Source organism: Sminthopsis crassicaudata, chromosome 1 (genome assembly GCF_048593235.1).
Source record: "Sminthopsis crassicaudata isolate SCR6 chromosome 1, ASM4859323v1, whole genome shotgun sequence".
NCBI classification, from domain to species: domain Eukaryota; kingdom Metazoa; phylum Chordata; class Mammalia; order Dasyuromorphia; family Dasyuridae; genus Sminthopsis; species Sminthopsis crassicaudata.
In genome coordinates this window covers 281316055-281338826 of record NC_133617.1, presented here as the reverse complement: position 1 = coordinate 281338826, position 22772 = coordinate 281316055, and the positions used below count along the sequence as shown (strand labels likewise).

Genomic DNA, 22772 nt, shown 5'->3' with positions numbered 1-22772 from the left:
AGATATTTTAATGCAAAATATATATGGTATAAATTATTTTTGGTGGAAGGAACACAGACAACTAGTGGGATAGGTCTTGGTGGGAGGTAGACATTCCAAGAAGTAGAGGTGAAAAGGGAGAGAACTTAGTTAAGAAAGCTGTTTTTGGCTTGCTAAAGAGAAATTCTTTACAAGAATCTAGTTACAGAACTCCCACCGTCTCCATATGGTTAACATACAATCCTCATTTTAAGTCTAGGAAGGTGGAAAAGTTAGAACAAAGAGCAAACTCACAATTCCCAATTTTAGTGTAGAACTTTGAGATAAGTAGTAAAGGAGATGACCCTGCCATCTGGAAGTACTCAAATAAACTCAAGTTCTTAGAGAAAAAATTCCTAACAACTCTATGAAGGAGAAAATTCTTGTTAGTGGTGGATAAAAGGAAACCAAGCCAGAAAAGGGATATGTATTTTCTAGGATTTTTGTTTTAAGCATATCCAGAATCCCTAAACATTCTCTCTTAATATTTTCAAGTATTTCAGAAAGCTCTGTTGACTTGAAGAGAAAAAGAAAACAAAGTAGATTTTAGAAGACTTTAAAATAATTTTTCTCAAACTTGACAGTTATTGACAAATATGAACATTTCCAAATAACAAAAGAACCGAAAGAGGACTGCAGTTGACACTGCCAATCTACTATACACAGCTTGGATTTTTGAAAGTATACTTGAACTTTAACATGGTTGTACCATCACTTCTCTTCTTGTCTGCTTCCCCTTCTGAGAAAACAGACATTTAGGAAGATTTCTTATCAGCATGTTCTCTGGATGCACAGATAAAAGACTCACTATGGCTTTTCTGATGATGATCATCAGGAAGATTGTAACTGTAGAGAACTGATTTGCCTACATTGATTTATATTTTTCATTATGGCTTTAGATAGTATATATAAGTAATATTGTATAATATACAACAGAACACTTGGATAGAAAGGAAATAGATGAGGAGTTTGGGAAATGGATCAGAAACCTGGAAAAAAGGGATACTGTAGTAATGATAGGGGACTCCACTTATCTGTACATCTGGAGGTCTCTATCTGCCAAAAGCAGAGCTAATGATTTCTTGATTCATCTTAATGATCATTTGTCTATCAAAAGAGTTAGAAAAAGAAATAGCTATCTTGCCTTGATTTCATCTATGAGGAAATGGTTGCTGAGGTGGAAATGGAAGTGGCCATTCTAACTTAGAATTTGTAAAACAGAAGAAGAGGAAATTGAGCAAAGTTTGATATTCACCTTACATGTTTGGACATCAGTTATCAGAACTTTTAGAGAAAGAATAGTTAGATTCCATGGATTAAAACTATAGGAATAGTAAGCCGAGGAAGGATGGGTTTAGAGGTTTCAAGAATCAAATTCTAAAGATACAAAGAAGAACAATTCTGATGTGGAGGAAAGGGGAAACTGGTTTAAAAACATTGAAGATGAACAATTTAGAATTATAAAAATCATATAGGAAAAAAACGCAGGGAATGGAAAATGAAGACAAAAGGGTGGCATAGTGTCGGGAACTTTAAAGATGAGGAACTGCTGTTGTTGAGTTGTGTCCAACTCTTCAGGACCTATTTGGAGTTTTCTTGGCAAAGAAACTAGAGTGACTTGCCATTTTCTTCTCCAGCTCATTTTATAGATTAGGAAACTGAGGCAAATAGGGTAGGTCTTAGTACTAATTGAGGTTGAATTTGAACTTAGGAAGTCCTTAGATCTGGAATAGTGAATAGTGAATAGTGAATAGATCTGGAGTTCTATTCACTATACTACTTAGCAGTCCCAAGAGATTCCCTAGAAGAGGTAAGCTCAAAAAAGAGACAGATTTATTTATTGATCATTAAGATGAATTTATTTATTGGGGACAAGAGAAGATTTAAAAAATCATAGGACAGAATGCGAATTGGGGCTAGATTAGATAATGAATGATGGACAATGGAAAGAAAGTTGAGTTATTTCTGCTCCTTTTGCATCTATTTTTACTGCTAAGAAGAATAATCTTTGGACTGGAAAGGACAGAACAACAACAATAACAAAATGGCTAGTAAAGAGTTGAAACTCAAGATAGTAAAAGCACCTATCTGCTCTTGATGGTTTGTCAACAGGGAAGCACATCCCAGGGTACTAAAAGAACTAGTGGGTATTGTAATAATATTTGAACAATTATGAATAATGGGGAAAAGACTGCAGGACTGGTAAAAGGTAAAGGTTGTACCAGTTTTTAAAAAGAAGAGAATTGAAACCATTGAGATTTAGACCAGTGGGCTTCACTTTTGATTTCTTGTGAAAATCTACCATATGATAAATGACTGTCTAGGAAAAGGAAGCTAGCATCATAAAAAATAGCATCACTTCAGCAAGAACAGGTGAGGAAGACTGACTTCATTTTCTTTGTGGACATTGTAGTTGTTGATGTAGACATAGTTTATATAGATTTTAATAAGGAATTTAATAAGGAATTCCATCACATTGATGGAATGCAGGAAGTCATGAAGGTGGGGAGTTGTCTGGAAATAATGCACAGACTTAGACCATCTTCCAGGAAAGGGGGAAAAAAGCTTTATTATGATGCCATAAGGTGAGCAAAGTTCCCAAGCAGAATTCATAGTTTATAAGGGAAAAGATGGAATCTTTTATAATAAAGGACTCAAGCAAAATATCCTGGAGTTTACATCTATAGTTTGGTCTCCTGATTGTATATAGTAAATGTGGGTTTTAGTTCTAGGTAGCTCTATTTGTATAAGGTGATCATGTCAGTCTTTAATCCTTGTGGTTAAAATAGAGATCGGAATTTCTTAAACTTTTTCCATTTGTGATTCCTTTTTGTCTGAGAAATTTTTATGAAATCCTGGGTATATAGATATATAAAATAGATATCCAAATCAAGCATTTATTGATAATAAATCATAATTTCACAACTCTCAATCAGTTATGAGATTGCATATAGGATCATGAATCACAGTTTAAGAAGCTGAGGGTTAGAATATAGTTGGATGAATTTGGATATGATTGAATAGTTGGACCCAGTCATTAATTTCTACTGTCAGTTTAGACAGATCTCTAGAGTAGAGCAACTCAAGTATTTTTACCTGGTCTTGGGTTGTTAAATTTTTTTTATTAATAACTTGGAAGAAGGTAGCATGGATTTACAGAATTTGCATGACATAAAATTAAGAGCAATAGCTAACTCCTGATTTAGATAAGAAAGAATCTCCAAAGATTTCAATAGGAATATAGTATAATAATGACAATTATTATTAATAATAGTAATAATCATAATAGACAATGTAAGGCCAAGACATTTAATCTAGATAAATAGAATATAGTTTTGTACCAGGTTTTTACAAGTGAATTTGATAAGTTCAATGTGGAAGAGGCAGGGTTAGAAATGAGATTGTCTGAAAAAGACCTCATGTTTTTAGTGGATGGAAATCACTGTAAATCAACTGTGGGAGAGCTCAGCTCCAACCAATAATGCTGCTAAAAATCATCTTGGTTTGGCCTCTTCTTGAGTATTATATTTAGTTCTGGGAGGTATATTCAAGGGATGACATTGAGAAGGTAGAGAGTTTACAGAAGAATGATAAAGTCCCTGAGATCATATCCTATTGAATTAAGTTAGAAGAAAATGAGGAGCATTGGCTTTAGGTGAAAAAGAAATTAGATTTGTTCATCCTCTAGGGCAGAGGGGAGCAAAAGGTTGGAAGTTACAAAAGGGCCATATTTAATTGTTAATTCAATTCAATCAGCATTTATTAAGCTTCTACTATATACCAGGCTACTATACACTAGGCTTAGGGATAAAAAAAATGAAAACAATTTTGTTTTCAGGGCAGCTGGATGGAGTGCCAGCCCAGAAGTCAGAAAGACTTTATCTTGCTGAGTTTAAATCTGGCCTCAGACATTTACTAGCTGTGTGACTCTGGGGAAGTCAAACCTGTTTGCCTCAGTTTCCTCATCCATAAAAATGAGCTGGAGTAAGAAATGGCAAACTACTCCATCATCTTTGCCAAAAAACTCCAATTAGGTTGGAGGGAATATGGGAAAACTGGGACACTAACACATTGTTGGTTGAGTTGTAAACTGATTCAACTATTCTAGAGAACAATTTGGAACTATGCCCAAAGGATTATAAAACTGTGTATATCCTTTGAGCCAGCAGTGTTTCTACTGGGCTTGTATTCTAAATAGATCATTACGAAGGGAAAGGGACCCACACATGCAAAAATGTTTGTGGTAGCCCTTTTTATAGTGGCAAAAAACTGGAAACTGAGTAGATGTCCATCAGTTGGAGTATGGATGAATAAGTTATAGTATTTGAATGTTATGGAATATTATTGTTTTATAAGAAATGATAAGCAGGATGATTTTAGAGAGGCCTGGAGAGCTTTACATGAATCGATTCTAAGTGAATGAACATAATCAGGAGATTATTGTACATGGCAACAACAAAATTATGTGTTGATCAATTCTGATGACATGGCTCTTTTCAACAATGAGATGATTCAGGCCAGTTCCAATGGTTTTGTGAAGGAGAGAGACATCTGCACCCAGAGAGAAGACTGTGGGAACTCAGTGTGAATCACAACCTAGAATTTTCAATCTTTTTGTTGTTGTTTGCTTGCATTTTGTTATTTTTTTTAATTTTCCTTTCTGATCTTATTTTTCTTATGCAGCATAATCATTGTGGAAATATGTATAGAAGAATTGCACATGCTTAACATATATTGAATTATTTGCATCTAGGGGAGAGGGTGGGGGAAGAGAGGGAAAATTTTGGAATACAAGGTTTTACAAGGGTGAATGTTGAAAATTGTCCATTTATATGTTTTGAAAATAAAAAGCTTTAATAAAAAAAAGAAAAGAAAACTTCAATTGGAGTCATGAAGTGCTGTATACTTCTAAATAATAATCCCTATCCTCAAAGAGCTTATATTCTTCTGGGGAAGGAAATATTACCAAAGATAAGTAAATATAAAATATATATAAAGTAAACATAAGATAATTTGGGGAACTTGATAGAGAGAACAACTGTGGAAATTAGGAAAGGGCTTAAGTAGGGGGAACTAGAGTTGATCATTAAAAGAAACTAGGGTTTCTAGAGGTAGAAGTGAGGAGAGAGATCATCCCAGGCATGAGGGATAGATGGAATATGTGCAGGACATGAAGAGGGGAAATGAATTATCTTGTATGGAGAACATCAAATGGGACCCTTGGACTTGTATGTAGAGTACATGGAGTTGACAGGAGGGATAGAGTGGGGAGGAAGAATAATGGAATATGGCTGGAAAGATAGTTTGGAGCCAGAGTGTGAAAAGTTTTAAATGCTAAATGTATTTTTTTTCTAAGAGACAATAGGGAGTCACCAAACCTTTTTCTGCAGAAAAAGTCACAGTCAAACTTGTGGTTTACAGAAGTATCAATATGCTACCTATGTGGAAGATGTATTGGAAGGGGTAAGCTCAGAAAAAATATTGAGTAGAATTAGGAAGGTATTGCAATAGTCTAAGTGAAAGATCATGGGTTTTTAAACAATGGTGATATCCATGTGAGTGAAGAGAAATTTTGGACATAGAATTTACAAGGTTGAATGCAAGGGAAAACTTCCTAACAAGGTAAACTCTCCCAAATGCAGAATAGCTCCTTTTCAGGAGAGGCCTTTAAGGAAAGAATGTATAACTATTTATAGAGCACTTAGTAGGGGGAGTTCTTTTCTAGGAGTCTCTGAATGCTTCCCACTCTGAGATCGGAGAATTTGTGAGTCTGGATCTACTCAGGTAGTCTTCAGTCAGAAAGACCTGAGTTCAAATTTGAACATTTGGTAGCTCTATCTACCCTTTGTTTGCCTTAATTTGTTCAATGGTAAAGCAGGGATATAACAGCACCTCTGTCCCAGAGTCCTGAGGACTAGATAAGAGAAGATTTGTAAAGTACTTAGCACAAGGCCTAGCATTTAGTAAGTGCTTAAGAAATATTTGTTTATTTCATTTCCTTCCTATGATCTAGCCAAGGAGAAAAGAAACAGGGATAAGTCTGATCTGGGAGAATTAATCCTAAAGTCTTGGTTTTACTGAAGGGGAAATTGAGCCTTTGAAAGAGTGAAGTGTCTTATTCAAGGTCTTGTAGCTAGTAAATGGCAGAATCAAGATAGTAACTCAGGTCTTGTCATACCAGAGCCAAGCGCAAATTTTCTTTTCCTACTTGATCTTTTCTCAAACAGGTGTTTCTGCCTTTCTCAAACACATGGACAGGGCTATATGTATGTGTGTATGTGTGTGTGTGTGTGTGTGTGTGTGTACACACACGCACACGTGTTTATGTACACTGCTAGTTGAGATTTTTATTTTCATTTGCAACTTTGCAGCATTGCAACTTTGGAGCATTTAAAAAAAAATCAACCTCTCCTACAAAATAACTTGCCTTTATTTCTGAAAACTCTATCTTAAAAAATCCCACAAATATTTTTTATTTGAATTTGCAGTTTTTGAGAATGCCATCAGTCAGTCTTTAGTATTATAGACCAGAAGAGAGACTTGCTCTGAACCCAACTGGCACCTTCGTGTCTGGGCTTTTAAGTGAACACAACATTTATACAATAATTCATAATGTCAACTTATAATTTTTCTTAGTCATTCTGCACAATAAGTCTTGATGGTAACTCATCATTATTATTTATAGCTCAACTTATTTAGACAATAGAACCAAAGTTAAGGAAGTCAATGGGGAAGATAGGGTTCATTTTGTAGGCTGTGTGACCACACATTTCTGAATGCAGAACACAATGACATGGATTCTCCTATTCCAGGTTCAACAAGGTACCATCCGAAGAAAAGGCAGAAAATTATTTGTTTGCTCCTGATCATAGTTGGGAGAGACAAAAGAATAAAATAATAATAGATCACATTTCTTTAGTACTGTGTTTTACTTTCCTCACAACAAACCTGTAAGGTGTGGCAAATCTGAGATCTGTATAGTCTGAAGGAGGATCATTGATTTTGAGAATCATTCAGAATATCAGAAGGTTGTGAACTCAGGATGCTTTGATTTGAGGGTTTTTCCCTGTTGTGGATAGAGCTGACTTGAAAATAACTGTGGCAGAAAAAAAGTTGTCTTATTTAGTCTAGTTCTTAGCAATATTTGCTTTTAATAGGAGTTTAATAAATGTTTTGCCTTCTTGTATGTTTTTGTCTAAATAGATCCTTTATTATCTGCTAATCAGGCATTACTTATATCTTCCTAACTGTTCTTTCCTTTGGTACTTTTCTTCCTATATTATCCCTGGTAAATTAGAAAAACCTTGAGGGTGGCTAGACGGCACAATGGTTAGGGCACCAGTTCTGAAGCCAGGAGGACCTGAATTCAAATGTGCCTCAGAAACTTAACACTAAGTGACCCTGAGTAAGTCACTTAACTCCAATTGCTTAACACATACATACATATACACACACAAAAAAATTAGTTTAGAAAAAGAAGGGAAGGAAGAAAGGAGGAAAAAGGAAAAGAAAAAGAAAGAACCTTGGTTTTGGAGTCAAAGGATTTGATTTCAAATCCCAACTCTGCTACTATCCTTGCTCTTCAGTAAGTCTTAACCTATTTAGGTCTTAGTTTTCTCATCTGTAAAGCGAAGAATTGGACTAGATTATTTCTTCAATAGGTAGCTTTCAACCTTAAATCAATCCAATAAACTTTACTCTCCCTAGCTTTTATAATTTATTTTTTTAAATGCTGAATGATTAAAGTTCATTTATCATTTAAATTCTTCATACTTTTAAAGGACACTAAATCTTCTTTATCTTTTTTGAGGTCAAATCCATAGGTGAACAGCAACTTCATTTGTTTTTTTATTTTTTCCTCAGTTTCCCTCAAGGCTCAACAGTAGTACTATGCCCTTCCTGGAATTTTATCTGCTTCCTTCTACTGGAAGTAATTGTTCTCATTTCAGGCTTTTCATAGAACTTTGGATCTCTACTTGATATTGAACATATTTTGTTTTATATCCTAATCCCCCCCTTCTGTATCTGTGTGTGTGTGTGTGTGTGTGTGTGTGTGTGTGTCTGTATCCATTTTATTCCATTGGAAAACTGTAAGTTCCTTGTTGGCCAGGATCATTCTCATTTGCTCTTTATATTTCCATTGCTGAACATAATACCTTGCACCAAGTCATCACTTAACAGATATTGGTTGAAATAAATTTTATAAAAACTGGTGTTTGCTGTTCAATATTTTTTTAATCTATAATGCCTGACTGTCAGCAAAGTAACTTAAATTCCTAGGGTAGCCCCAAAGGATCAAATTTTAACTGAGTTTTCAGAAACTTTGAGATTGTAGCTAATTTGTAATGATGACTATTCAGACTATCATGGAACAGACAGAATGTTTTGTCAGGTTTCATTAGGTTCATCAGGTTTCATAAACCACTAAAAACATTGGATACCAAGAATGTTGAATTTTAAGAGAACTTTTGGAGAAATTTGTGGAGTTGTGAGTTAAATCAAATGGGATAAGCATCAGAGGAAAAGAGCACTGAACAGTAATGTATCAGTTTTAAAATGAGATTCTTGTCATGCATCTGTAATTATGTATGATCCTTATTTAATATTCAGTGTAGCTAGAATTTCTATGCTTTCTCTCTAGCTCCTCCCCCAAATTTTGTCCTCATTTAGCAAAAAACAAATTGCAGTCCAAAATAATCAAAAACACAAAAATAAATCAAGAATAAATTATTTTATTTTATTATATGCAGGAAGGGAACAAACATTGTATACAAATCTTTTAACTTGATGTTTTGAGGATTACCTTTTTATTTGTAACTATTTTCAAATGAATATATTCAATTTGTATCTCAGCTAAATCTCCCAAATATTGTATTTCAAAGTCCTCAAACTCTTTGATGGGTCTTTTAAAGTCGTGGATTTTAAACAAAACAGGAAACCTCATTCTGCCAAGCTCAAACCTGAACCAATAGTAATAAAGATAGAAAACACTAACTTGCAGCTTAGATTGCCTTTTCATTCAGGGACTATAAATAGCTTTGAAACAATCAGATGAACTAAACTAAAATTTAAATATGAACCAAAATATTTGAAGAAGTTTGGGATCTTAAATATACTCAAAAAGCTATTCTCATTTTCATTTTAGCTGGGAACTTAGCCTATGTACATTTGTAATAAGAATGATAGGCTGAGGGAAAATTAAAAAAATGGTGAAGATCTAGAGAATTTTTAAACTTTAAAAGATTTAAGCTGGAGAATAAAGTGAGAGAAGATAAAGTTGAATGTGTTCCTTAGGGTGCCAGTGATAAGTAAAGAGTGTGATGGTTTTTATGTTGAGGACTCCCAAATAGACACAATGAGAAAGTGGAAGAATTGAAATTCTTGATTCTGGAAAATATAGTGAAAAGGAAGAGTTGTATAGTGAGTCTTTGAAGTAGGTGTTGATTTTCTTTCTGCCAGGGCTAAGTAGTTGTTATCTGTTCTCAAAGTTCAGGTTGGCCTCCCTCCCAGAACATATGTTCACTTTCTAGGTTATCAGGAAAATGAAGTGTTCCTTGAAAATACCAGAAGGTGAAAGATCATTTGGTGTAAGGGAAGAGATAAATAGTGATGCTCCAAAGTAGTTCTTTGCCAAGGATCTCCCTAAATATGCCATCGGATAGACACTCACTCCCCAGATATAGTGATTCACATAGGTGAAAGTAATAGCTTTCAAAGTACAAGATAGGAGAGGCTTGGCTAGACTGCAGTTTACATGAAATAAGAATGAACACTGCAGATTTAGTAAGGACATGACATTCAAAAAAAGTAATAGCAATCTTTGCTTTGCAAATCTTAAAACTTTGTGTGAATGATAGTGACTATTATTGTTGTTGTCATCATCATTGTCATTATTATTGTCCTTTATCTCATTCCAAATCCTGAAGGAATTAAAGCTAAAAACTAATAGGATCTCTTACTCTTACTTCTATCTCAAACTGCCTTGGAAATGAGAAGATTGAGATATAGCACACTAAATGATGAAATTGAAATAGACATCAAATGATGAATTTGAAGAGAACAATTGGCACCAAATGTTGGGGTTTGGCACCAAATGTTGGGATTTGATCATGTGACAAAATCAGTGTTCTTTTTCTTTGACAAAAGAGAAATTTGGCAAATTATTTATGAGAAGCTACAGATAAAAGAAAAAGGTAAAATAGACACCAGGAGTAGTAAATATGAAATAGATTTGGAAGAGCATATAGGTAGTAAAGAAAGGTTTTTTGTTTGTTTGTTTGTTTGTTTTAAACAATTAATGATGGAAAAGACAAGTTTCCTAGTAGAACTCACAATTAACTACGAGAAAGGGAATACATCATGAAGTGGGAGAATTCCATTGACTGGCAGGAATCCTAAAAGAGTTAGCTAGCTGTAACAAGGAGAACTATGAGACATGGGGAAGGGATGAGTGGAAAGATACCATGGGGCTTGGGGGAGGGGTGAGAAAAGAACACCATCCCAAGGGGTTTCAAACCCAAAAGGGACCTCAACAAAGATGGCCATGGACAGAATTTTAGGGGAAATTTAACTTCTGGGCATTTGATACCTGGTCAGATATAATAAGGTGGGGTTAGCCAAGATCTCCACTGGGATTAGGACTGTAAAATTGAATTGATTCCCTTCAGTGCCTTCCTTGCTAGCCTCAGGGAATAATCTTATCAGTATTTCAGGCTTTCTCTGCCAACCCCAACTAGCAATCCTTGACTTCATCAAAAAGTCTTATCTTCAGCAGACTGAATCCACAGGCATTTCTAGAAGTCAAGGTTATAGTCTGAGATTCTTGTTATGTCTTATAGTATGAAGAAAGCTCTGGACTAGGAAGGCATGAGTTCATGTTTGGGCTATGCCAATAACTTTGTGATCTCAGTGACTCTCAGTTTTCTCCTCTGTAAAATAAGGGAGTCATACTAAATAATCTCTTAAGGTTTTTTCAGCTCCATATCATTTTTAGTGATGGGAATTCTGGACAGCTTGTGGACTGAACCAGCTTATTCTCAGGAATTATTAAAAATAGCCCATCTAGTTCCTATTGCCAATCATGATGGGAACTCAAGTTTTCCCAGACTGTCTTGATTAGCATATTTGAGACAGCCTCGATGGAAACTCAATTTTCTCAGATTATCTTTAAGACAGTCTCAACATCTCAGTTTACATCCTTGTTACTCCTAGATTCCATCTTTATTTCCCCCCTTTCCCCTGAGACCTTAAAAATTGTGTCTCCTGAAAGAAAATTGTTCAAATAACTTATGACTTTGCCTCACTTAATTCTGGTTAGTTTGAACCCATGTGCTATTCACATAATAAAATATTTCTGTGATGGGTGCTATGTCATGGTTGCTCCATGTTACAAACTAAATCTAATATTCTTTTGCAATTATGCTCTCCCAAATCTATTTTATATTTCTACTTCATATTACTATTTCTGGTATCTTTATTATCACTTCATTACTTTTCAGTGATAGATACTGAATATTCTGGGGTGATACTACTCTTGGATAGGTTTTCTTCAATTTACTTGATACATATTAAGGTGGGACCTTTCCTAGGACCCCAGTGGATCCTAAAATCCATTTTGGAGTTTTGAGAAAAGAACTTCTGAAGGTTCATCATCTATCATTAATGGAAAGAGCAGGTTTACCAAGCTGGTGCATTGGGATATTCTGATATTTAGTATTGCAATATTAGACAACCGTAGTTCCTGAAAGTAGTTTTTGAGGGAAGATAAACTGAAACAATCTGAAGATTTATATGTTATCTTTTCAGTCGGATATCAGTTAAAAACAAATTTAGATACTATTGGACTTTAAATCCTACATTACAAAAGATGGGGTGTCAGCATGTCAGCATTGGAGAAGTTCTCCATTGTAAATGTTATATCATTTTACTTTTTAGCTCGCCCATGCATTGTGGGAGAATGGAGTTCCTGGAGCAGTTGTGCAGATCAGTGTAAACCTGCAACACGTGTGAGAAGACGTTATGTGCATCAGGAACCTCAGAATGGTGGGGATCCTTGCCCACACCTTGAAGAGAAAGCTGGCTGTCTGGAATACACAACTTCTCATGGACAGGATTGTGGGCATTCATATGGTATTTTTGTTTGTCATTGTTGTCTTCTTACAATATTCTTTATTATTTCATATAAAAATGGTTATTTATTGTTGTCAGAAAAAGGGAAAAAACCCTCCTGGGCAAGGTAGGGAAATGAGGAGGAGAAAGGAGGAAATGGGGTGTTGACATTTACATATGGGAGGCATTCTAAAAATGTGCTTCTGAGAAGTCCACAGGCTTCACCAGACTGTTCCATGATAACAACCCCCATGCCTAAGGAATGATAGACTAGATAATGTCTTCCTCCCCACCAATTTCTCTCACATAGTCTATTAGACATATTTCTTCAAGTCTTCTGACTCATTTATGCAGAATAACAGGAAATCGATCATACTACATACAGTGATACAATGATGCCCCCAAATGGCTTGTGCTGTTATCATAAGCTATAGTGCTTAAGACTAATTTTGATGACAAAGTACATAGCACAAAGTATAACAATTTTTCATATGAGGAAACAGGCTGACTCTGCATCTCACTTTGTAATAAAAATAAATGTAGCACATAATAAACATTTATAAAGTGTCTAATATGTTTCAGGCACCATGATACATTTTCATAGGAATATTTTCTCCATTTTGAAAATACAGACATAAGGGAAATTTTCCTTTAAATGGTATGAAAACACCATAAATAACAAAGCCTTATTTTAATTATAAGGGTAGCAATACCAAGTTCATAATTACATAGTCTATATTCTTAGCAACCTGAAAGATATTGGCTGGAAAAAAGGAGAGAATTCAAAATTGAGGGTTCAGAATTAGTGAGTTCTTGCACAGTGCCTCTTTTGAAAAAGGGAAGGGATAAATGGGCTTTTAGGAAATATCAGTTTATTCCTTTAAAGCATATTTTTCATTCTCTGAATTAAAAAAGCCAGTCCCATCAGCCTTTGGCTGCTACAATGAACTGGACAATTAAAGCTTTTGTTTGTAAATCCTTTAATAATAATCCACAGTATGGTCCTGTGATACAATGCATTACTATTGTTATGGCTTTCTTTACCACTGGGCACAGGAAAAGCATAGAAATTCTATATTTAGTGCTGGCAATATATTTAGAGATGATTGAATCTCACCTCCTCATTTTATAATGGAGTAAACTGATACCCAGAGAAATACAGTGTTTAAAATGAAATTCTTTCTCCCATCTTTTCCCCTTTTATACCTTGCTTAATACAATAGAGGGCAACACCTTTCTCCTAGTCCCTTGATGTGTCCAACCTAAATGTTATCCTGGACTCTTCAACATCTCTCACAACAACCAACCCCTTCTTTCCCTGCCATCCAAGTTGTTGCCAATGCCTGCCTGTTGAATTCACTGCAATATCTCTTTAATAGGCTTCTTTCTCTCCTGTGATACTACCTTTATTTTAGTTCAGGCCCTCATCATCTTTTGTCTGCACGGTTGCAATAGTTTGCAGCTGAGTCTGTCTGCCTCAAGTCTCCCCACTTAAATACATCCTCCATTTAGCCAACAAAAGTAATTTGCCTAAAGTTTAGGTCCAATCATGTTACCCCCTACTCAGTAAACTCCCTATTGCCTGTAGGGTCAAATACAAAATGTTCTATTTGGCATTCAAAATCCATTGCAACCTAGTCCCTCCTACCTCTCTTGTCTTAAACCTTTTCCTATCATGCACACTGTGACACTGGTATCCTGGCTTGTACCTAACAAGATACTCCATCTCTTGGTTCTGGGCATTCGTTGTAGCTGTCCCATATATCTAGAATGCTCTCCCTCTTCCATTGACCACTTACCTCCCTTGCTTCCGTCAAGTCTCAGCCAAAATGCTAACTTCTAGAGAAAGTCTTTCCTAACTCCAGTTATCTCAACGCCTGTTCACTATTGATTATATCCTGAATATACTTTGCTTTGTTCTTTTTTGCTTGTATGTTGTAATCCCAATTTGATTGTAAGCTCTTTGAGGGCAGGAGTTATGTTTTGTTCCTTTTATATCGCTAGCACTTAAAATAGTTCCTAGAACATATTAGGTACTTTATAAATGTTTATTTATTGATTGCCTAAGGTAGTGCAGCTTGTAAATGGCCTTAATGGGAAAAAAATAATAGAACTTAAGTCTTCAGATTTTAAATCAAATGATCTTTTTTATTCCTCCACCTTTAAGAACATATATGATGCTCACACATCTAAATCAGATACAATCAGATATTTCAGAGTATGCGGTGAAATGTGTGTCAAAGGCAGCAGAAAAAAATCAGTTAAAAATACATTGGCTGGCTAGGTAGAAGGAATTTGTCCCAAGGCCTATTCCACCTTTTTTATTCCTATACTTGCTCTTACCTTCTAGCATTCCTTGTTTCTGGTTCTCAGATTCCCATTACCCTCCATTGCCCTCTGATTCTCCAGAGGGTCATAATATGGCACCCTGCCTAGATTGCCTTTCTATAAAATGCTCTTCCCCTTCTTCTTTCCCTAAGATAGAAGAAAAGCAATCTGGTTAGCTGATTGAAGTGCTTTATGCTAAGGATAGGGTTAACTCTTTAAGGAGATTTTTGTATTTTATTTTACAATTTTATTTATTTTGTTTAATACATAGTGCTTTATGAATCACTTTGGAAGAGAAAAATTAGAACAAAAAGGAAAAACCATGGGAAAGGAAAAATAACAGAAAAAAGTGAACATAATATGTGTTGATTTACATTCAATCTTTGTAATATTATCTCTAAAATGTAATATTCTCTTGTTGGGGTTTTCTTGGGGTCTCTGGAGGCAGCCTTCATTTCAGTTCAATAATCACCACAAATGCAGCCAGGGATTAAAGTCTAAATTCTTTATTGTCTCTTTCCAAGTCTTGTCTCCTTTCCTGTAGCCTGGTTAGCTTTCTTATAATCCAGATTCTTTATTATTTCCTTCCTGGGGATAGGCAGCTTTCTGGAGAACCTTTCAGTCTGGCCTTGGTTCCAAGAGTTTGAGCTCCCGCCTGTCTATGCTGGCTTCTGAATCTCCCCAACTGAATCCTGGCTGAGGCTTGAGAGCTTCTAGTGGGCTTGTCTTTCTGGCCCTGAGAGCTTCTTGCTTATTATGCCTCACACTGATTATGCACCAATCATTATATCACTAGGAAACCGTTATTTGTTGCAAGATTAAACCAATGCTAAACTAGAATTAACCATTGTCTCCTCAATTCCACTTAGTACCTTATTTCAAGTTCTGGCCCATAACATCTCCTTGTAGGATTAAATCAATCATACTGAACCATGCTAAATTAGATAACTTTTGTCTCTATCAATTCCACTGACTTAGTACCTTGTAAAAATCCTTTGTTTCAAGTTCAGAGTTCTGGCCCATAACAAATCTTTATAGTTCTTTTTCTGGATGCAGATGGCATTTTTTGTCCAAAGTTTGTTGGAATTGCTTTGGATCACTGAACCACTGAGAAGGACCAAGTCTTTTATAGTTGATCATCATACATTCCTGGTGTTATTGTGTATGATGTATTGCTAGTACTACTCACTTCACTCAGCATCAGTTCATGTAAATCTTTTCAGGCCTTTCTAAAATCAGTTTGTTAATCATTTTTTAATAGAACAATAATATTCCATTACCTTCACTAATCATAGCTTATTCCCCAATTGATGGACATCTGCTTCTTTTCTTTTTTCTTTTTTTTCTGCTGAGACAATTGGGGTTAAGTAATGTGCTTAAGGTCACACAGTTAGGAAGTGTTAAGTGTCTGAGATCAGATTTGAACTCAGGTCTTCCTGAATTCAGAGCTGGTGCTCTATCCACACACCACCTAGCTGCCTCCATCTATTTATTTTCTAATTCTTTCTTACTATAAGAGGAGTTGCTATAAACATTTTTGCACATCTGGGTTCTTTTCCCTCCTTTATGATTTCCTTGGGATACAGACCCAGTAGTGGCATTATTGTGTAAACCAAAGGGTTTACACAGTTTTATAGCTCTTTGGACATAGCTCCACATTGCTCTCCAGAGTGGTTGGATCATTTTGCAATTCTACCAATGATGCATTAGTGTCCCAATTTTCCCATATCCCTTCTAACATTTATCATTATCTTTTCCTGTCATCTTAGCCAACCTGGGAAGTGTGAAATTGTATCTCAGCGTTGTTTTAATTTGCATTTCTCTATATATTTAAGTCAATAGTGCTTTAAAGCATTTTTTCATATGACTACAGATGATTTTAATTCTATCATCTGAAAATTGTCCATTCATATCCTTTGACCATTTATCAATTGGGAAATGACTTGTATTCTTATAAATTTGATGTAGTTCTTTATATATTGTAGAAATAGACCTTTATCAGGAATACTGATTGTAAAGATTTTTTCCCCCAACTTTGTACTTCCTTTTTAATCTTGTTTCTGTTGGGTTTTTTTTGTACAAAAATAGGTTAGATAGAAGGCATCTGAATAATGAGGAGAAAGGGAGAAGAGAGAACTCTCAATATTTTTTATCAGTAAAATAGGAGTCAATGTTCTCAGTCTGAAGCTAGGGTGGATAGATGAATAAGATCATGGGAAATGAAGAAATTGAGGAACCGAGAGGTAGAGTTTCAGTAATTGAAGAGAAGTATCTTGGAAATCTGTAAACAAGAGCTTCCAAGATGTCAGTACTCTTTCACTCCTTACCCAAGAGGAACAAAGGACATCAACTTGGCACTCAACTTCTGCAGTTTTGTTGATTCTAGGGCTAGTCAGTCAACAATCATTTTAATAAGAGATTATTACATTTAAGGCACTGTGTTCATTGCTGAGAATACAAAAAAGGGGCAAAAACCAGTGCTCTCAAGGAGCTTATCTCCTTATGATGAGGAAATATTTAGGTAGATGCAAACTATGCTCAGATTAGGTAGACAGTGGTTTAGATTATTAGTTCCTATCCCTTTTATTATGGTTAGGATATTATTAAGAATTATGATATTTTAGGATGCTTTGATTTCTTGATCTTCCTCTAACCTTCAGAGTATTTTATTCACATCTACAAACACATACATTTGCTTTTAAATTTTGCTTTAAGAATCTAAAAAACTTTAGTAGTACTCCTTAAGATCTTGGAAGTACTTAGAAACACCCAACTGGGGCAGAACCACAGTAACAATCATTGTATCTAAGCTCTCTAGTTAGAACAGATAGATCCATTCTGGATCTGCATTAAGAATAATGAATCCACCAAAGCAGTCATATTGAAATTTGTTCTATTTGAAGTTATAATTGTATTAAAATATGCTCATCTATCTCAATCCAATGAAAATATGTCATAGAAATTGCGATAGTATGACCACTTCAGGTGATAAATTATTCCCACTAATCAGGACTTGTTTTATTAGTTGGATAAATCAATAATTCAATTAAAAAGGATGTACTATTTGTTATGTGCCAGGCAGTGTACTGAGCAAAAAATAGCAAAAATAGTCTCTTCTTTGAAGAAGCCCCTTTTCTAATGCAGGAAACAAAATGTAGATAATTAGGTACATACATATATATGTGTAAGACATATGCAGAATTGATAGAAGCTCATTTGGAGAAGTTTCTTGACTCTGGTGTGACATGGAAAGATCTAATAGACTAGTGACCTGGAAGCGGCTTTTGACACCATCTAATCCAATGTTTTTTTCATGAATAAAAAAAGTGAAGTTCTGAGAAGTCACGTGTTCAGAGCTTAAACTTAAGGTCATATAACTAATAAATTAGGGGAGACAGTTTGAACTCAGATTTTTTTGATTGCATGTCTCATTTTCCCACCCATTGTGTCATGAAACTTCAGAGATTCATAGACTTTAGAGTTGGATGGAATTTTAGAAATCTCCTAACCTAACCATCTCATTTTGCAGATGAGGTAATTAAATCCACCAAAGGTAAAGTGATTTGCTTGATTTTATGAAGTCAGTTAATGACAGAACCAGCACTAGGACCCAGATTTTCAGACTTCCTGTCTAATATTGATTTCCTTAGCTCTCATAGTTTGCTAATTCCTTCAGGTTACATGTAAAGAAGAACTTATTTTTTTGAAGTACTCATTCCTCTTCTTCTTTCCCCCTTCCTCATATTGTTACCACAAGTTAATGATTCACAGTCTTGATAAATTCAATTGGGGCAGAAAAAGAATCCAACCTGACACTGTACCATATACAACTTCCTTCTCTCTTCTTCCTGCATACCTCCTTGCTTGTCACATTCTAGAACACTTTAAGTTCATATTTCTTAAAGATATCTCTGTTAGCATCCATCATTTATATTAAAACAGTAATAGTGGATTCCAATATTGGAGAGCTTCAGATTAAGATTAGAACAGTTGGGGCAAGTACAAATGAAAATTGGGTGGATATCTCTACCAAAGTTTTTGTATTTTTCCTTTCTATTGTATGTTGTGCTTTATAAACTTTAAGTTACCAGGTGGATATTAACTTTTATATTTCCATTTGTTTTCTGTTTTCATATTATTTTTATAGACCATTTATGCATAATTGGCTTTTGTGCTCAAAGAGCACCAAACACTTCAAAATAAATTTATTTTACTGTAATTTTGTAAGTGAAATATATATTATATATATTTAACAATTGTAGTTTTTTTAATAAAATAGAACATGCAATAATAGATTGTTGCACATCTCTCAAGAAAGAAATTATTCAACAAATAATTAAAAATATTATCTATGAATGCTAATGGTCACTAGCACGGAGAAATATAGAATAGTAGAAAAGGATTTGTAAAATAAAATCATAAGCTTATTTGTTGTTTTTTAAGTAAAAGAGGATAAACTATAACAATTATAATAAATGTGGAACTGTCTACCTCTGGGAAGCCTAGTCTTTCCACAAAATTGCAGAAACTAAAACTTTGGAGAAATCTTAGTGGTTTTTAATCTGGTTATGTTGGACTTGGGGCTAAGGAAATAATCAAGCTGGTAAGTCATAGCTACCTAGTTTCCATCTGTAAGTGATAAATTTTATTTAAGTAAAGTGTATTTAAGTGATAAATAATGATAATGAATCAAAGGAATGGAGGCTCCAGAGCTAAAAATTTTCTTTAGGGATCATTTAACCTTACCCCCTGATTTTTCAGAGGCAGAAACTGATATCTTTAGAAGTGAAATATGTTACTCAAGTCACATAAGTGACTGAGTAGAGTCAAGTTTTATATTTAGTTTTCTTCCCATTACACCATGATAAGTTATTAGATGTACATTTTATAGTCTCAGATCCTGTAACCTGCCTTCTCTAGTGGAAGTTTTTTATTTCCTTACATATTTTAGCAGGATGGATAGATAGGACTTGAATTTGGATAGTCTGCCCCCTTTCTGTGAATGGCTACCATGTCTTCCAGGGCTGAATCTAACTAATATGTGATTCTTGCTTCTAAGCTGTTGAGTAAGAGCAATTTATTTAAAGATTTGTATAAACTTATCAACCACTCATTAGAAGGCATTGTACTTTAAAAAATATCAAAATAAATCTAGGCAACATGGAAAAATTCATGGGCCACTTTTATTTTTTATGCTTTTTTCTCATTAGTATTTCATTTTTCCAAATGCATATAAAAGATTCAACATTTATTTTTGTAAGATTTTGTGTTTCAAATTTTTTCTCCTTCCCTCCCTTTCTTCCTACCCCTCCCCAAGACAGTGAACAATATGCTATAGTTTTTACATGTAGGTCACTTTTAATATGATGCATGTTTTTAGTAGTTGATTATTTCCTTCCTTTCCCATTTAAGCTAATAAAAACATGATCATTCAAGTAACTAGAAATGAAGAAATAATTATGAACACAAAATCCTTTAGGTATGCTTGTTATTGGAGGCCACATCTCAAATGAAAGAATGTCAGTGTAGAGCAGCTTTAGACAACTAGAGCTTTAGCATATATATATATATATATGTATATATATATATGTATATATATATATGTATATGGGTATGTACACATATATAGACATGAATATATATAGTATATGTCTTATATGTGTACATGATATGTATAATATGTGTATATATATATCTATGTGTGTGTGTGTGTGTATAAATGAGGAGTGGAGATGATAGAGGGGACAGTCTGCTGGAGAAGAAGGGAAGGAATGAGATCATCTGTAGGAAGGCATTTAATTGATGGGAAGATAGAAAAGAAAGGAAGGAAAATTTTAAAAAGATGTAAAAGAAAAGCTCTTAACTTAGGTATCATTCTTGACTCTTCATTCTTTCATCCTTTATATTTAATCATATACCAAATCTTTCTGATTCTTTATTTCTACATCTTTTTTATGCCTCTTTTTTCTGGCAATGTCACAAACTTGGATCGTTACAAACACCTGGACTATTACAACACACTACTACAAGGTTGGTCATGTTGCCCCAAGTCTTTTCCCATTTCAATCTATCCTTCAGTCAGCCATCAAACTGATTTTCTGAAAGCATGCCATCCCTTTTCCCACTCTTCCTTCCCAATTCATTCAATAAATTTCAGTGGTTCCTTATTTTCCCCAGGATCAAATATAGAACCCTTTTTATGTTTTAAAGTCATTTATAACATAGCTTTCCTCTGACTTTTTAGTCTTTTTATACGTTATTCTTCTTAACATACTTTATAATCCAATGATGCTGATTTCCTTTTTTCTTAGTACAGGACACTACCTCTCCTAACTCCATACATTTTCATTGGTTGTCCCTTCTTTTTGGAATTTTTAGCCTCTATTTTCAAGATTTAGCTAGTATTTTGTCTTCTGCAAGAAGCTTTTCTTGATCTCCCTTAAGTCTAAGGCCTTTGCCTTGAGATTATCTCCATCTTAGTCTGTGTATATCTTTTTTGGACATAATTGTTTGCATGACATCTCTCTCATTAAAGTGTGAATTCTTTGAAGGCATGAACTATTTTTGCATGATTTCTGATATATAATAAGTGCTTAATAAGTATTCATTAACTTGACCTATCTCCTTTTAAACATATCCCTTTTGTACTTGACATTGTATTCCTCCTCTTCTCCTTTTCCCTTTATAGTATATTTTATTTTTGAGGCTTGATTTCTCTATCTTTCATAGACTAGAAGTGCAAAAACAGCTTATAAATCCCAAACCAATGCTAATCATCATGGAAAACACCTGAGCTGGTTTGCCCCTATTTACTTAGACATCTCAATTTCTTTCTCCTCACAGTTATTCCATTCAGGGGTTGGCCATTAATGCTGTTAGACTTAGTTCAAATACAGTCTGCATTAACTCTACTATAGCTTAGATCTCCTGAACTTAAGTAATCCACTAACCTTAGGCTTCCCAGGAATATGGACTAACATGGGACATCCCACTTTGAAGTCATGGAAGGATGTCCTTCCTTCCCATAAAGTATGTGTGCAAACTTCTCTTAAATAATGATTAAGGGGATATTTCCTCTTATCCTCTCATAATCAAGTTTGATGGTCATGGGAAACTTAGAACTTTTTGAGATACATGTCACAAAGCCAAAAAGCTGGAATGCTATTGAAAGTACTTTATTTTTTTAGATTGTATGTTTTAATACGATACTCTCCTTTGCAGTTCCTGCTTTTATCACTACCTCTGCATATAACAAGGAAAGAAAAAGACAAGTGGTATCTCCACAGTGGTCTGCAGACACAGAGGATGCTGGGTAATTACTCTTTTGATTTAAAATTTGAAGATTGAGTATTGGATCAGTAATAAAAGAGACAAGCCTGCGCACATAAACACAATCTAAGTTGGATAATTGAATTTGCTTTTTATCTACTTGTATTGTGCTTTCATTCTTTCTGAATTTAGTATCTCCACCACTACCATCATAGAGTAGGGAATATATGTTTTCTTTCTAGTTTTATGAATGCCATAAAAATTAAATTAGGTTTGAATTCTGAGTTGTTTGGAGCAAGGTTCTCTATAAAAATGAAATTGCAGGATCATACATTAGAGCTGTATGACCTTAGATTATCTAATCTAATCTCTTCACTTTATGGAAGAAGAAAATGAGACCTAGAGTGGTGACTTATTCAAGGTGGTACAGAGTGATTATATCACTTTCAGAATTAGTGCAGTGTGATGCAATAGAAAAACAGCTGGAATTGATATTGGGAATTCTCAACTCCTTACTTATTAGGTGTATTATATACAATGGGCAAATTATTTAAATTCTTATATCCTTAGGTTGTTCATCTATAAAATAGGGGAAATGATATTTATTTTCCATATCCACCTAACAGGATGACAATATGAACTTACGACATTATTGATATGTATAGAGTCTAGGTAGGTTCCATAGACCAAAACTTCTTAAATTATGGGTCACATAACTGAATGTGAGGGTAATAAAAAATTTAGCAACAGTAAAAGGTATCAAATATTTTATGTCTCTTTATATAAATATTATATATTATATTTTATATATCTTATATAAAATATTTATATTTATGTCTCTTTATATAAAACTAAACAATAATCCATCTTATTAGTATGCATATTTGTTCTCATTTTCAATAAATAGAAAAATTATGTATTTACTAAATAATTATATTAAAATAAATTTTTAAATATTTTATTATGAGTAAATATTTGATTTGTCTAAGAAGTCCTGTTATACTGCCCTTTTTATAGTGTCAAGGAACTAGAAATTGCTATAGATAACA

At 34.3% G+C, this 22772-nt stretch overlaps 1 protein-coding gene across 1 annotated transcript in view; it reads left to right on the top strand.

The window, feature by feature from the left end:
* Nucleotides 1-22772, top strand: part of SBSPON (somatomedin B and thrombospondin type 1 domain containing) — a 50155-nt gene that overhangs the window by 4796 nt on the left and 22587 nt on the right. Inside the window, exons 2-3 of the mRNA XM_074278875.1 lie at nt 11953-12147; nt 21676-21766. Of these exons, the coding sequence (XP_074134976.1) occupies nt 11953-12147; nt 21676-21766 (286 nt within the window). The remainder of the gene's footprint in view (nt 1-11952; nt 12148-21675; nt 21767-22772) is intronic.